Source organism: Condylostylus longicornis, unplaced genomic scaffold, assembly GCF_029603195.1.
Source record: "Condylostylus longicornis isolate FDR11 unplaced genomic scaffold, ASM2960319v2 ptg000038l, whole genome shotgun sequence".
NCBI classification, from domain to species: domain Eukaryota; kingdom Metazoa; phylum Arthropoda; class Insecta; order Diptera; family Dolichopodidae; genus Condylostylus; species Condylostylus longicornis.
Window position 1 is genome coordinate 11668912 of NW_026578007.1, and position 18222 is coordinate 11687133.

At 25.9% G+C, this 18222-nt stretch overlaps 1 protein-coding gene across 1 annotated transcript; it reads left to right on the top strand.

The window, feature by feature from the left end:
- The first annotated feature begins 13088 nt into the window (after positions 1 to 13088).
- LOC129609115 (mannan-binding lectin serine protease 1-like) lies at positions 13089 to 15566 on the top strand. Its single transcript, XM_055520995.1, has 3 exons — positions 13089 to 14020; positions 14083 to 14667; positions 14794 to 15566. The coding sequence occupies exons 1-3, from the start codon at positions 13248 to 13250 to the stop codon at positions 15350 to 15352; spliced, it is 1917 nt and encodes a 638-aa protein (XP_055376970.1). The 5' UTR covers positions 13089 to 13247; the 3' UTR covers positions 15353 to 15566.
- Positions 15567 to 18222: the final 2656 nt, after the last annotated feature.

Here is an 18222-nt window from a genome sequence, read left to right on the forward strand (position 1 = left end):
CAGTTGTTTGGACTATAAAAAACGACAGACAGGCTGTGTGTTAGCAATTTCAATGAAAGGAAAAAATACTTTAAGTCTTGCTCTACCAGAATATACTGTAATATACTGTAAGAAAAAGTAATATACTGTATGGACATTTAAAAAATTTGAACTCAATTAAGCAATATTAATTCATAAGACTCTCGTGATAGTAGAACACAAAGATAATAGAATAATTCATAGAATTCATTGGTAGGACATAAGATAATTAGGAATAGAACATAAGATATTATACATAATATGAGAATAGGACATAAGATATTAGAATTGAGGGGCTCAGAAGCAAAGTACTCTGCTTGGTTGTTTGTTAAATATGTATATAAAATTATGTAAAAATAATGACATCTTCATAAAAATAAACGAAAAATAAAACTATTACTATTTTTTTTTTATTCTTTTCAGAATTACCTAAAGTATCAATATTTTCTATTCCATGTCTACGTGTAATGCGGCTAATTATGTGTTTTATAAGTATTTAAGATATAAAATGATATAAAAATTAATAAACCAATCCACTCCTATTTGGGATCTTTTGATTTACATACTCACATAATATCCATAATTTAAAATTTTAAATTGCCTAAACGAAATTTAAATGCATTTGAACACAATTTGATCGAAATATTTTAAATATAAAAAATTAGTATTATAAAATTTAATTTGTTAAATTTTTCTTGTGATAAAATTTCCAAAATAAGAATTTGAAAATTTAATGAATTTGTGCATCTTCCTAAATAAGAATTTGGAAATATAATGGAAAATTTTGAAAACTCATCTATTGATTATTTTCCTAAACACTACAAAACGAATTCAGTTTCCAAATATGTAGCTCACAATCCTTATTCTGTTATAAATTATATTTCGTATATTATACGAGTATAGCATTAGTAAGAAATAAAGCAAAACTCCCTCGAAATTTTCAACTAAAATCAAAATGATTACACACTAAAAACCGATACATTAGAGTTAAAACAATAATGATTAGGAGAAAACATCATTAAATTTAATGTTTAACATGAGTAAGCAGCCTTTGTTTCCTCACATATTATGCAATTCGTAAATGCCCTTTAAATCATATTAAAATCAAATTTAAAATAAAAAAGGCGAATAATTTCAAAAATTTTTGAAAAAGTTTTATACAACACAATTTTTCGTAATTCACCTTTTTAACCATTTTATCCACCTTCAAATTTATAACAAGTGTTGTCTTGTCTAATAAAAGTTTATATTACTTATAAAAAAAAACCATAACGACCATACCATAAGAGAGAGAGAAAAAAAAACGAGAAAATTTTAATGTAAAACAATGGAGAAAAATATTTTCAAACAACGTAATGAGATGAGAGACAGCAAAAAAAAAAAACAATTTAAAATTATTTGGAAAATAATTATTTTTTCTTTTATTTTTAATTTTACCTGAACTTAAATGGTGTTATTAAAAGTTGATATAGTGAGGAGACAACAAAGTGACCATAAAGAAAAGAGAATAATCTCCTGCTGAAAAGTTTGAAGAGTAGCTTAATAAATTATAATAATTTTTATAAGTTTTAGATTTTGTTAACAATTTAATTTGCAGGTAATTTTGAGAATTAAAATTTTTTTTACGAAAAATTTATTGACCCTATTGATAAGTCTGCTCTAAAATGTCGGGTGATTTTCAACGAATATTTTTCAATGTTGAATCACAATACCTATAAGAATGTTATTTTGAACCCTATCGGAATTATTTTAAACAACATCGCTGATTATATTTTAAAGCATTAAAGATTTGTGCATCTTCATGAAATTTCTGTATACATATTTATATTTAAAATTATATTAGAAAATCCAAGTTAAATACAATACTTAAAATTAAACAAAAACTGTCTGAATTCTTACATAACATCCTACACTCAATAAACTCCCACATAATAGATCCATATTATTGTTTCAAACAAACTTCTCCGATTCATGCAGATGAATCACAATTTCACAATCATTTGCAGTAGACTTTCCACGTATATAAAATAAATTCTTACATAAATACACAGATTATATAAAAATTCTAAAATATCATTAGAAATTTAGAGCAACGAGGAAAAGTTTAAGAAGCTGACAAATTTACATATTAAAATGAAAAAAATATTAATTTTTCAAATAGTTTTTTTAAAAGTTTATTAAACTGTTCTGATTTTTGAACCTTTTGCGTTTTGGCTTTTTCTATTATAAATTTGGAAATAATTAAAATTAGTGACGGCAGTTCAAAAGAAAAAAATAATTTTTATTTTCAAAGTGCATGCTTATTAGAAAACTATAATAATAATTTTAATTTTTATGATAATTTAAAAACTTTTATTAATAATTTTTGCATTTTTGGTCCACTTATTTATATTTAGGTAATTATAATACGTTATTATTATTATTGAAATAGATTCAGACTTCCACATGCATTCAGACATGCAAGCAAAATTGAATGAGCTGCATATAAAAGCAGCAGCGGTTGGTCTGACAATAAATGCAAGAAAAACCAATTCACTCCAAATCAACGCAGTAAACACTATCCCCTTCATCATAAATACAACCGCTGTACAAGAAGTCGAACAATTCAACTACCTCGGCAGTATAATAACGACAACCGGGGAGGTCAAAAAAGACGTTGAAAATAGATTAAGGCTTACTAAGGCGGCATTTGGCAGATTATGGACCATATGGAAGTCCTCACACTTACCCAGGAATACAAAGTTGAGAATATTGAACACATGTGTGAAGTCGCTCCTCTTGTATGGCTCCGAAACATGGCTAGTGAAAAATTACAGGTAGGAGCCTAAGGATAATCTGCCGTGTATTCTGGCCCAGGCGAAACAGCAACACAAACTTCTGGGCTCTAACCCACCAAGAACCAATCTCAAGGGTAATAAAGAAGAAAAAATGGAGATGGATAGGCAAGACAGGTATTGGAGTGGAATCCGTAGGGAAGAAGAAGTGTTGGACGGCCAAAGAATAGAGAAAAATAACAGAGGCCCCTAAAAGAATGGCTCCTAACAGAGTTCGCTGAAGAAGCTTTGTGGATGCTCTAATTTCGTCTTCCAATTATTCCATCTCCTCAAAAACTTAAAAATCTGCAATATATTCTTTTCTATCACGTCCAATATTTCACAATTCCATTTAGTAATCAAAAATTTGAACACACATTTTAATTAAATTGCGAAAAACTATACTTATAATTGGGGTTGTCCGTGTATAATCAACAATACAATATACTTTTGTAAGTAGAACAAATTTTCTATTCATTTTCTAATGGCAATTTTTTAAAATGTGCAGATGATAATCATTTTTAAGAAAAGAAGCCAAAAATTATAGTCAAATATAAAAAGTTGAACAGCATCTGATCTATATACAAAAAGAGAAATTCACGCCTAACAATCTTATGGCAAAAAAAAAGTGTTCTATTCTCAAAAAAAAAAAAATAAATTGTTAGAAAAAATTTTCACATAATTTTTCAATTTAAAAGCCAAAAAAAAATTTCATTGGAACTTAAAATATTTTTTTAATAAATGAAAGTTCAAGGAGGTTTTTTTTTTTTTATGTTTTCTAAATTAGCACAAAAATGAATATGAAATTTTTAAAATTGCAACGTTTAACATTTTTATATCAGATCTTAATTTTCATTTTTCTTGACATTTTAAAAGAAATAAAAACAAAAAATCAAATTAGAGAGAAAGGGACGAATGTATGTACCTTGAAAAAAAAAAAAAATATTTTTTTTATTTGTTTTTATCTTTGAAAAAGATGACATTTTCCAGTTTTACAAATGGGACTAGATTTTTTTTTCTTCATTTTCATCTCATTGCATTTTTTTCAGTGTAGCTAGGGCTATATGTTTTTAGAATACTAATAGATATTTTCATTTCACATATGATTTTTTTTTTTTATATATAAAAAAGAAAATTCCGTACCGGTGGTAATAATGTATATGACCTAAGAGGGCCAAATCTTTGATAATTTTTTTCGTTTACTTTTATTTTTTAAAATTTTAATTCAATGATTTTTAGATTGGGTGTCCCGTATGGTTGGTTTATGTAAGAAAATTCTTTAAGTAATGGTGAAGGATAAGGAACTTCTAAAAATCATCTAGATATACCACCTTATAGTAGTAAAATCTGACTAAATTTAAACCTTGTAAGATGTAGAATTGTTACCAAATTTACTGTACAGACAAAGTATCTACATATTTCTTGTAAGAACGTAAATGAAACATAAATTTGTTAGAAACACGAAATCGAAAAATTTCTAAATTGCTATTTGTTAGATCCCAAAAAAAAATTTATACCTTCCTTCCTCGTTAATATAAGAAAACGAAAGCCAAAAATTTAATAATTGTTATCACGAAATCATGTCATTTCCTGGTTTTTGAATTTTTGATCTCATTCTTCTCGAACATTTTAATTAGGAATTTTTGAATTTTCCAAAGTTTCTTAAATAAAATAAAATTATTTTTTCTGCTGAAGCATCGGTCATCAAGCAACATACTATATGCAACTATAAATTCTTTGAAATTGTATACACCTTTGTATACACCTCTAAAAATTGCTGTAAGAGAATCATAGGCAAATGCCTTTAAATATAATTCTCTAATTATGTAAATGCTTCTTCAAATATTTTGTTCTCCTCCGAGGCACAATTATGCAATATTTTAATTATTTTATTTCCAAATAAGTCTTTACAACTTCCTCACAGGTTCGCATGCTTTAGATCACTTGCTTTATACTTGCAAATTAATTCCAATTCCTTTTCACCATTTGATTTCTAATTTTTCATGTTTTCAAAATTATTTTTTAATTAAATTGTTAAATAGTCTTTAAGTCTGAGAAATTCAAATTTTAATATTTTCAATATTTTTTTTTCTTCTCTGACATAAAAAATTTTGAAAATCTGTTTAATTATTTTTTGGTTTTTGTTTATTCTATTTCTATTGTAGCAGCAAAATATAATTTTTTTTTTAATCATAGTTGACTTAATATAATAATCAAACCTTTCAAACAATATAATTAAAAAAAATCATCATAAAATTTAATTCATTTAAATTTAAAAGAAATTTTTAAATAAAACCTTAATCGCTGCTATGAATTTTACATTTTTGAATGCGAAAGAAAATTGTGTTTGTTTACATCAAAGAATTAGTTTCAAACTGAACTAATAACATTCAAGATTCAAAATACATTTTAAGGATTTTAAAGCTTAAATTTTTGAAAAAGGTGAAGAAATAGAAAATTTTCATCAAAACCTGTTCCTAATTCAATTGCTTACAAAAAGTAATTAAAATCAATGGTAAGTGTTGCATTGACTATGTGAAAGATCCTAGGCTAATAGAGCTCTTGTAATAAGTGAAAATGTACACACTATTAAATTCAAACGCTCATCAGTTCGCATGGAATTTACTATTTTACAAAAAACTATGCCTGTGATAATTTTATTGAACAAAATATTATTCTATCTTAAACGTTATTCCAAAATTTGATTCTATTTATGAGAAATTTGCGAAATAATAAGCAGATATGGAATTCGAATATTAAGTTAAAGCAAATTTTCGTAATTTATGTAAGTATCTGGAACAATTACATTGTTTTGTGTTTGAAACGCTATATATAATTCAATATTTTCAAATTTAATAAAATTTTAGAATGAATTTTATATTTTTGGATCGCCTGGAATGAAACCCATTGCTGGGGCTTAATGAAATTATAAAACTTTCGGCACTATCTCTTACACATACATATAAATTCTAGTTTTAAAATCAATTTTAATCATATAGCTATCGGTTTTGAGATATTCTTAATTCTCAAAACAATGTCAGCGTCATATTAATTAGGTCACTTAAAAATTCTCTTAAAAAAGCATTTGTATTGTTTTTTGTTATACAATTTTAATAATTTTAAATTAATTTTTTAATAATTCACTGACTGACTAGTCTCCATTTAAATAAGTTATTTTAAATTTTCTTACATCCTAAAACCTTAATTATTTCACTATAATTTTTGACACTCTGTATAACGTTGTGCATATGTGAATAATTATTTTCATATGTCTCAATATCATACCAACATACAAATAATATGTGTAGCCACATATCATATAATGTGCTAAGAAAGGACATTATAATATACATAGTATAGGAAAATAGCGATATCCTTTAATATATTATTATTATTACTAACATAAATATGCTCTAATTTTCTTTTTTCCTTATACTCATAAGAAAAAAACAAACTTGTATATTATTATACGGTATCCGTTTTTAAGATTTATAAGAATATAAAAAGGACGTTGCAGTATATCGTATATATAGAAAATAAAAATAATTTTTTTTTTTACAAATATTATGCATTTATGTATGTATATAGAATATATGAGTAAGGTTGTATTTGTATATAGGTTTTGCAATTCTAACATCCTTTAATTTTATATTTTTTATTATATATGATTATCATTATTATTTTCTAGTGCAATTTTCATTTATAACCCGTTAGTTATATTAAATTTATGTTCTTATATACACACAAATTCATTTAGCACAATAATATTTGTATATATAGTGAAGAGGGTATGCAATACGTTAAATGTATGAAATAAATATGAATATTTGCATATATAATCATATATATATAATATGTATGTATAAATGATGTTAGTAATTTTAATAGCCTCACCATACATAGAATGAAATATGGTCCTTTTCTAAATTTTTGCGATTATGAAAATCCTTTTTCTTGTTTTTTTTTTTGCTATTATTGCAAATTTTTTTTCCCAAGAATTATAATTTAATAAAATTTAATCCGGTTGATAAATATTCAAAAATTTTTTTCCCAATTTAAAATTTTTAAACATACGCAACAAGAATTAAATGAAGAGAATTTGTTAAATTTTAGCCAGCTGAAAATAAAGTGGAAGCAAATGATTTTTACAAGTATAATTTAATAAAAGACCTAGACCATTTTACTAATTTTTTAACAATATTAGAGAATAAAAATATTCTTCCCACTATTTTTATCCTCAATTGTTTAAAATAATTCTTTCTTTACACATAATTTAATTGAACTATGAATTTTGGGTGTTTGCCTAATCTAGTAAGACCTCTGAAACCGAAATTCGACAAATCGAACTTTACTGCCTGAAGCTGAACTATTTTAATTATTACGAGTACAGATATTCAATAATTTTTAATTCTAACTTTAAATATCTGTTAATATAAGTTAGGAAAAAAGTAGTGAATAGAGAGTCTAGATTTGTTATGCTAGTTATTTTAATAGGCACTTCAATCTGATTGCGTCCTTTAACAAAAATATTTTTTATCAAATCGACCTCGTTAAACATAACCTGAATTGAAAAGTGAATTCTTTATGTGCAACTACGACTACGGCAATTGTAACTAATGTGCACTTCAACCTAAAACAAAAATATGGCAAAAACACACAAAAACCCATCTTTCGCAAATTTTGGTTAAATAATATTAAAATTGCTGAGAACAAAATTCGGTGAATCTCGGCTCAAATTTTTTCATTAAGAAAATGAAATTAGTAAAAGTGCCATACGATTTTATGGTCGCTATACCAATTAGATATAAAAAATTTCAGAAGATCAGATTAGATATATCAAATATTGTAAAATTTCTAGAGAGAACTATTACTGCTCTATCAGAAGAAAATTTATTAAATTTGTGTTTTTCACTAAAGTTTCTTGCTTTTAGCAATTGACTAATCGTTTAAAACAAAATTTAAATTAGCTAAACATTAAAATTTTTCTTATATGGTAGCCTTGCATAGAGTAATTTTCGAATACAAGAATTAGAAATTATTAAAATCGGCCATTAAAATATTTAAAAAAATGAAATCGCAGGACATGTGGCATGAACATTTTTGTTGCTGTTAAGAATTTATTGAAATTATTTAAATTTTCCAGCTATTTTTTAACCATTCTTTTTTCAAAAAAATAAAAAATCTTTTTTTTTTTTAAGTTAGAGTTCTCATATTAAAAAGTTAAAAATCATAACATCAAGAGAATTAAACACCAAATCCATCTATTCTACAATTTTATTCATCTTTAACTTAGTACAATATTCATTTATACTGCCGCCACCCGCAAGGCTATCAAAATTTTACTTTTATTATCACATATTCACATACAACTGCTTACATATTATACAAAGAACGAACAGTCCAAAAAAATTATTCGCATATTGTAAAGTTTTTATGTTTTTGCTTTTTTTTTCGTTTTGTATTTAGAAAAGGGCTATAATATATAAAGGTGCATAAATCAATTGTGTAACACCTGTGATCATAAATTTTATTTAATATGTTACTCTGAGGTTTTATAAAGCCAGAAAATTTCTTCGACTTTCAAAAATATTACATAGCTATATTTATGGAAGAAAAGAACACAAAAAAGACAAAAAAAAATATAAATAAACTATTGGTCAGAATAAAAATTTGGTTATACTTAGTGTATTAGTGGTTATATTAGAATTTACAGAGTGATTCACTAATAAGATTAAGTAGGTATATGAAAAAAACAAATCGACATAAGTGTACGTTTTTTTATATTTGAATTCCCGTAGTAGCATAAGGACTGCCTCCTATAAACTAACATTAGTCACACGAAATATAGATTGTGACTCCAACTGACGGTAATAATTTACATATTCCTATGAAAATGAACACATTCCCATGGGCCGAACACAGTTTAAAATCAAAACCTTTCAGAGTCAGCAACATTAGTCAAACGCAAGCCACTAACTATATCATGTGTTTTTCACATAAATTCTTGCACTTTGAAATTTTGTCCAATTTTCCTAAAAATTTTGCTTATTAATTGAAAAATGCATGACTTATTTTACATTTCTGTATGATATCCTTGAATGGACTTGTACTCAAAATCATAATCGAAAATTTCTTTTTCAGAATCCATGTAAATTTTTGAATCATATTCCAAAATGTTTAAATTTCGCCTTTGTATCAGCTATAAAAATTACAAAACTTCAATTGTCCAAGAGAAATTGATGGCTGAAGAAAGTCTGTATTTGCAACTTTCTCTCGATTTTTCTCTTGAAAGTTATTTAATAGTATTTTTAATGGAAACTCATTGAACGAAATGTACGAATGTGTTCAAACATTTTAATCTTCGCTCTTTTAATCACCCTGTTTCAATAATTGGCACTTGGCAGTTATTCATATGATAATTTTCTCCAAATATATAATTTTCCTTATATATGAGCAATATTTCTATGTATAAACATTCTTCATAATGTATTTTAATAATATTATATTTTTTTAGATATATGCAATGTAAAAATTTCTGCAATTATATAAGATGTTGATGATGATGATGATGATGAAAAGAAATTTATGTTATGATCCTTTCTTTTTTTTTACTTCAAAAATTTTGGTTGTAAAACCATCTTCAATGTCTAGAAATTAAAAATAAAAAAGAAAATAAAGAAAACGTTGAAATGGAAAAATAAAAATTAAAAACAAAATTTCATCAGTGCAAAAACATTTTTAATTTAAAATTTGTTCAATTTACTAGTATAACAATATGAAAGGCAGGAGTGATAGTAAGGATTTGCCAACACAATATTAAAAATTTAAGAATAACACTATATAGAACAGGAAACAATAGTTTAAATTTCATTTATAAGAAATACGAAATTTAAGAAACATAATCATAACCCTACATATGAAATCAGATCGATTTTAGGCAGACTTCACAAAAAATATGCATTATGAAACAAGAGTATTAAAATTATACTTTAAACAATTAAAACAACGAATATCTCTATGGAAAATAATTCCAGCAATGTGAATAGAAATGCGAATGTGAATTTAGAATTATAAATATTCTTACCTATAGCAACGAACTCAGAAGCCGATTCAGAACGGAAAGAACTAGGTAATTGAAACTTCACACAAATTCTTGGCTTAATACTGCAAGAGATAATCTTCCATACAAGCATTTAAAAAAGTCTCATTAATAAAAAATAGATCTATATACCTTTATGACTTCTCTACTTTGGAAGAATAAATTTAGGAGCGTTGTATGAAACAAAGTTACAAACATGTTACGAAACAAAGGAAAAACACTGATAGACTATAAACGCAAATCAGTCCTTTACTTAACCTCTCAATTAATTTAACGAATTGTTAAAGAATAATTTCTATAAAGAAATTATTTCATTACTGCCTAGATTCTTGCATAACATTTTAACTCAACCATTATACATTTTTTATATGAAAGTTTATTAAAATTTATAAATACATAATTTCTGTAGAGACTAGAGAATATTTTAATAAACTGCATACGTTACAAATGCATAATAAGTTATTTGAGCGTAATAAAGTCGCTATACCTAAATATTTTAATTTAATACCAGTTAATTGACTTAAGCGATGAATGCATTTCTTCTTTTTTGCATTTGTTCTCTTTTTACAATTCACTCAATTTCCTATTGCAAAGTGAACAAAACTGGTTCTCAAGAGCAAACAAAATTTAAAGGCTACCAATAAACGAATATTGCATTATATAACATCGGTTACATATTCATCGCAACACATATTTATTATATTGTTTATTATGTTTGAATATTACATAAAAAAATTTTGTAGCGAAACGAATAATTTTTATAACTTATTTTATTAAAAATAACATTAACCCTCTACTGCAAAACTTTGTCATACCATTTTTGTACACCATTTTGAGCTGAACAATATTTTAAAAGGTAAAATTATCGTGACTTCCTAATGAAAACATTGCTTTAGTATTTTCATCCAATCCCGTTCTTCCAAAATAATGTAAATCAGTGTTAATCAAAAAGGTTTTCTCTCCATTAAATTCTCAAGCTTTTGTGTTATTACTTCAATTATATGTTGATACTTTTATGTCTAAAAAATGTCACTCATATTCTGCTAGTTATTCGACACAATTCCTCGTTCAAAATGCATTCAGTTTTCACAATTTCTTTCGGAATTGTTTAAATGTAACGATACAAGCTAAAATGAAGCATTTTATTTGAATACGAAAAATCAATATGCGCTTTATTTTTGGGATGAATCATAAATTTACCAATAAACGACACCTTATATTTAGGTAAATTTTCAAGGGAATCGAGTGGAGCAGGAATATTCGCCGGGCCACCGCAGCCATTCGCGAGTTATAGTAGCCTTCCCACGTACCTCTTACAATATTCCCGTTCCAAATGTGAAACCGGAGACATCCCTAAGGAAGTTGGACAGCGATTTCTAAATACTTAAGAAACCCTATCCAAAACAATTGCGCCGTCGGACAGCCAGTACCGGGCAGTCGAAAAGGGCGTGCACGACAGTTTCAGCACCGCCCCCGTAAAATCTGCACTGAGCAGAGCCCGATTTCCCTAGCCAATGCAGGTGATATCTAGTAAAGAGGTGTATTTTGGTAAATTTACGTCATATAAAATTCGTGCTTTTAATTAGAATTCAAAACACAATGATTTCAAAAATAAATTCAAATTTTGATTAGAAAATACGTACTTAAACACTATTTAAAATTTTTATTTTCTGTTTATTTCATAGGTAATTAAATGATTGATCTGATAGTTTTACGGAAAGCTTTACGTACACTACAATAGAAAAATGAATTATTGAAGATTCACTCAAAAAGAAGAAACAAACAACAAAATTAAAGCTTGTATTATCAATCAAAAATAATAAAAAAAGTTTTTAACACGCGCCTACCAGTATTTGAGTGATTTATTTAAATTACGATAATATAAAGCTTACGATAAATATGTTTGTTGTAATAAGTTACAAAACTAGTATTACTACAAAAAATTTACAATGCACAAAATATTTTTTTTATTATGCGGAATAAAAGCTTTTCTACAACTTCAATAATAATCACAATGCAACTTTTTGTTGGCAAAACCCAAAACTATTCAAGCATATCGGAAAATATTCATTCTAAGCAAGATTATGCTAAATAGCTGTCAAGTAAAACTTGCCAAAATACTTGTTTTCGTGAAATTTTATTTAGAATAAATATAAAATTAGCATAAAAAAGAAATTAAAGAAATTTTCAGTAAAATTCAAAATTCACAATTTTTAATAACTTACAACTTAAATACGCAGAATATTATACTCAAGAAAAAAAGCTGATTTTCGAATAATTATAATAGTTTGCCCCGGGATACAGAATCCGTCGATGTGAATTGAATTATGTTTGAGCGATAACAAAAATATTAACACGCTGTAACTGAACTATTAACGACTTATTAACAAAATTATTACTCCAATAAAAATGAATACAATACCGAATTATTCATAATAAGCTAAAATTGGTTTCTAATTTCTTATAAGCATCACAAACGAAATGACAAACTTGCAATACCTTCCAAGAACATTGTTCGTTTGAGCATATAAACAAGAAACTAGAATTACAAGTTTTTTGTAAAATTAATATTTGTAAGGTAAAAAAATCTTGAGAATTTTTTCGTAGTTTTCTACATTATTCGAAATTAATTATCAACTTCCTTTTAGTTTGTCTGTCTGTTTCTCTATATACTCTTCCAATTAAAAATTTCATTTAAATTGCAAACATTTTATGCGCCATATATGAATTTGGAAACGAATTTGGAAATGCTTCACTTTAATAGTTTTCAAACTAAATTACATAAAACTACTGAATATCATTTAGACCACGTCGTTTGAGCATACGATTCCAAATACCTTAACTTTAAATGATAATTAGAATTATGTTATTGTTATACGACAAAATTTGCCTTACTTTCAAAATTTTTTTAACAATATCTTCAATCTTGAAATCATCCTAAAAGTGTGTTCATTTAATTTAACAATTTAGCTTTTGTTTTAACATCGCTAAAACATTAAAATGAAATGTAGGTAATTGGGTTTTTAGCGATAAGAATGTTCTCTATACAAAATATTTAATGAATATGTATGAATGTAACCGTAAGTTGTAAAAAGTTCTTGTATAATAAAATCTTACAGTAATGTTTCGAATTTTTGTAAAAAATAATCAGTGACTACGATAACGGATGAAGTGCAAAAATAAATATATTAATATTATTTTTAATAAAATTATCAGTTCAATTGACTAACATTAAAAAAAATCTATTTACTTCTTTATATCAAGAGTGATGTAACACTTGATAGATTTAAACTGGAATTTTTCAATATTGTGTAAACATGAAAGAGAAGAAATTTACAAATTCTAGAAATTCATTTACTCTCATTGTGTTTTATATGATAACGATATTCATTGATCAAACATCTTCTAAATTATGTGATCTTGAAGATTTTCGTTATATTGATCGTAAAGTTTTTTGTGAGGCAGATAACGGTGTATCAACATCATGTTTAGGAACACCATTTCCAGTTACCAGAGCATATATTCAATGTTCAAATAAATATCATAATGATAAAAATATTTCTCAATTAATTATTGATTGTAATGATGGAGAATGGACTGATAGCATTTTTACATGTAGACCAGAATGTGATGATAGTCCCGTATCATTTACTTTAATTAATAATCCAAAAGAAGAATATCCTCCATGGTATGCTGAAATAGTTGAATTTGCTCCAAATAATACAATAAAAAATATTTATCCAAGTATTATTTTTGCTGAAAGACATGTTGCAACGAAAAAAGAATTCCTAAAGAATGGATTTAATGAGAAGAATTTTATAATACGAATTCCAAGATTAAAATATAAAAAACCTAAAGAATATTATATACATTATGAAGATAAAGGTGCCAATAATCATAAACTCTTTCTTAAAGTTCCAAATGAAACTGAGGAAGAAACTAAAAATTCAACAACCATAGTACATATAGATCCAGTACATTATATTCAATTTGATGATGTTACATTACCAGCTTGTGATAAAGTTTATTCAGAGAAAGATAAGGGAATTTTAAAACTCTTACATTTTGATCTTCGTCTTAATTTTCCAAGGTAAAAAATCAAAACAGATTAAACTCAGATTTTCTAATTTTTAAAAATTAAAAATATTTTAGGTGGTACGAAAAAGTTCTTCCGTTACAAGAAAAAAATTGCTTTGTACCAAGAGTAGATTATACAAGAATGGAAGTAGAATGTTTTCATGATAAATCAGGACCACCTACAATATGTAAAAATAGAGCTGATTCTGCATTATTAAGATGTCAAATTGGTTATGAACAAACAAATTCACCTACTAGTGATCATATTGCACGTTGTTTTTTCTTAAACAGATGGTTTTATAGATATGGTGAAGCAAATAATTGTAATTTAGTATGTGGTGAAATAGATCCAAATTATCGTCCAAAACAAACAACTCTAATACATAGAGGTAGTAAAACACATACTGGATTTGCACCATGGCATGTTGCTATATACTTAATTGATAAAAGAAAACAAACAGTTATGCAAATATGTGGTGGCACTTTAATTCATTCCAACACGGTTCTATCAGCTGCACATTGTTTTTACAATACTGGTACAAATAGACTTAATAATGCATCGAATTATTTAATTGCTGCTGGTAAATTTTATCGGCAGTATGAAACACAAGAAGAATCTGAACAATATGCTAATGTACTTAGTATACATATACCTCATAAGTAAGCATGTTATGGTCTTTGATATTCTGAATCACAGCACGTGATTCGATATTTTTATTTCGAATATATTTTATTAATTAATTAATTTTTTAATCATATTAATCTGTATAATTTGGTCAATTTTAGTTATGAGCAACTTCCAATTAAAAATGATGTAGCAGTTTTGATACTCGATCATCATTTAAGATATACACCATTAGTTAAACCGATATGTATTGATTTTAGTTCAAATATAATTCCTGAAAATCTAGAAGGTCATATTGTTGGATGGGGTGCAACATCAATTGATGATGAAATCAGTAATGAATTATTAACAGCAAATTTTACTACTGTAACAAATAAACAATGTAGAACAATAGTTGGACCAAGAGATAAATCAGAAATAACAAATGAAAAATTTTGTGCTATTAATGAGAAAGGTTCAACTGCATGCCAAGGAGATAGTGGCGGTGGATTTGTAGTAAAAAAACGTGTTGGAGATATAGAACGATATTTTCTACTTGGTGTAATAAGTGTTGGTTTAAATAGTGAAAAATATTGTTCTGATGGTTTTACAACAGTATTTACAAATATTTTAATATATGAAGATTTAATTAAGAATAAAACTTCAGCTGGTAGAAATGATGATTTCTTTAAAAATATTGAAGCAAAATATCCATTTAATAATGAAAATGCTTCATTTTAACTATATATGAAATTTTAATATTATAAAGGCTTATTGTTGATATTAAGCAGCTTAGTAATCTTTTATTAAAGATAAGACAAAAATTTATTATACTCAATTTTTAATGCCTTATTCGTATTTTTTTTTAAGAATTAGAAATTTTAATCTTAAAAATTTTATAATTTTATACTCGTATAAATTTTTAATAATTACATAAGTCATCTGTGAACTTGCTTTCCACAATAATATTAAAAACAAAAAAAATTATTAATATTTGGATTTTTATTTGTTTCCAGCCAAGCTCAGCAATAAATGTTGAAATATGAGATTAATTGTAAGCCAAAATGAATCTTAATAAACAATATCATACATCAGCCCTATATGCTTCTTCCCAGGAGCGAATAAGGAGAATAAAAAAAAATATAGTAAAAATTTAAAAATATTTTTTTCTTGAGATAATTACCTTAAAAAAGCTGGTCCTGGAGTCTATACATTAAAATTTTATAAGATCTCAAATTAAATTCAATTAATGATGTAATCATTGTAAGGTACATATATTTTTGACTATATCTAACATAAAATCATAATTTTCGGTATTAAGCAGCTTTAAATGACGACAGCTCACCCGTTCTTTCAATATCTTTCTTACGAAATGGCTCAAAATAATATAGGAATACTTTTTTTTTTAAAATTCTAAAATTTTGCAATAAAAAAAATATTTTCCAGTAGCCCGTGCGAAGGCAGAGCATATAGAGAACAGAATATTCATCTCACTTTGCCCTTTGCGATCTCTCTGAATAGGAAAAGAAATCAATAGTCGTCACGTGTAGAATGAAATTTTTTTGTAATAGTAATAAGATAATTTTAATAACACTTCCATTTTTCGAAGTAAACATTTAAATATTAAGGATAATCATTTATTGTAGTTGTAAAATATAATCAATATAATATGCACACACAAATACAATTACACCAATTCATAAAACTTTTGTTTTATATACAAAATATGTAAGTATAGACACATTTACCTTTTTTTTTTGTTTTGGTTATTTATTCTTAATTTCCTGCAAATTGTTACATTAATGTTCCTGTCACTTAATATTTAATATTTTATTCTTCATCCATTTTATATGATTTTCTATTAAGTATATACTATGATACAATAATGCATGGCATACAAGCTAGCCTATATAATATGTTATATGAGGTGAGCCGTTTTCTTTTCTCCATTTTATTTATATTGTATTTTAATAGTTTTAGCTGTTGCTTATACACTCATTTCCATGTTCAAATTATTACAAAATAGCTAGTATGTCCATTCATTGATTCATCAAAAAGAAATTCATTCTGTTCCTTTAATTCAATAGAAAATTCTACACCTGTATATAGGGAAATTGGTAAATAAATTTTAAGGAGAGGTGTAAGGATATACCCGTATTATAATGAAATTTTGAAACGCTTTTTCTTTTAAATTTATACATTTCAAAGTATATAGAATAAGTATATAATTTTCGTGTCAAAAGTCATCATTATTCATTTTCATAATTTCTTTTTTTCTGTTGTTTTCCTTGTTTTATTTTTTTTTTGTTTTATTAATTCATTGCTCTTAGCGTGTTCGCATAATATATACACGCATTTATCTCGACACACAAAAAACACACAAATTTAACTTTTTATAAATGAAAATATAAGAAAGAAAATAAAAATGGAAGAAGTAATAAACGGGTGGTGGAAGAAAAGTGAGAGGTTAACTTAAAGGAACCAAATGAATTCATATCGAAGAAACTTAATCAATTTTTATTATTTTTATTTTAGAGTTCATTATTGGCACGCAAATTGTTTCGTTCAACACGTTATATTCTTAAATATAAAATAAATATTCAAAATATTTTATAAGCATAAAACAATATTCCTTACAACTCTAAGGCGTAGATTTTGTTTAAGAAAAAAGTTATAAAAATTTTAAGTAAGTATGCGACGAACACCTTCTGAAACCTCTTAGAAAGAATAAAATTCGGCAAAATTTGAATTTCAAAGCAAAATTACCTCGTTGCTCCTCGTTGTATAGCGGGGTTTTTTCTGAATAAAATAACAACATTAATTGTGGCAAAATAAATATGAAACCTAGCAAATATACGAGTACTCCAATTTTTGTAATTTTTATGTTTTAATTACCTTTTTTCATAATTAAAATGCACACCAGCCATTAATCTTAGCTCAGAACGTTAATTTTTCCAATTCGTAAAATATTTCTTTTATTTTTACCAAATTTTTTTAATTAAATTTAGTCAGTATTTTCTTATTTTTCATTTTAATTCAAAATCAGATACGATAACACTTTATATATTTATAGAAATATTAAGTTTGATCGTGTAAGCACAAACACAGTAAATGGGATAAATTACTTTTAACATTTTAACGATATTATGAAAATTTTTGAAATCTAAATTTCTTATATTCACTCCTGTACTCTATAAATATTTCAGTTTACGATTATGAAGAAAATCCAGTACATTTTTGGTCCAGAGAACGAACGCAACAAAACTATTTTGTAGAGGGAGATTATTTTTATTGTAACGAGTGAAAGTTTCAACACTAGGTTTTACACGTTTCTATTTTGTTATCTTAACTTACCTACAAGGTCATTGTTATGCTATAAATGTTAAATTAGACCCAAGTTTTTCAAGTTCAAAGTAAATTTTTTACATTTCATTATTTGGCCAAAGTTCTATTTTTCTATGGTTATTTGGTTAAAATTTTATTTTTCAATTGAAATAGATAAAACACAATTACTTTATTGTCAGTATTATTGATTTTGAAAATTATCCATCCTGTTTCCATGATTTAGGGCTTAATTTTTAGGTTGGTTTAAATTTTTATCCTTAGATTAC

Excerpts from the sequence above, each read along its gene's own strand:
- LOC129609115 (XM_055520995.1), top strand. The coding sequence starts at position 13,248 with ATGAAAGAGAAGAAATTTACAAATTCTAGAAATTCATTTACTCTCATT. Across the intron at positions 14,021-14,082 it reads CTTCGTCTTAATTTTCCAAG|GTGGTACGAAAAAGTTCTTC; the intron begins GTAAAAAATCAA and ends AAAATATTTTAG. Across the intron at positions 14,668-14,793 it reads AGTATACATATACCTCATAA|TTATGAGCAACTTCCAATTA; the intron begins GTAAGCATGTTA and ends GGTCAATTTTAG.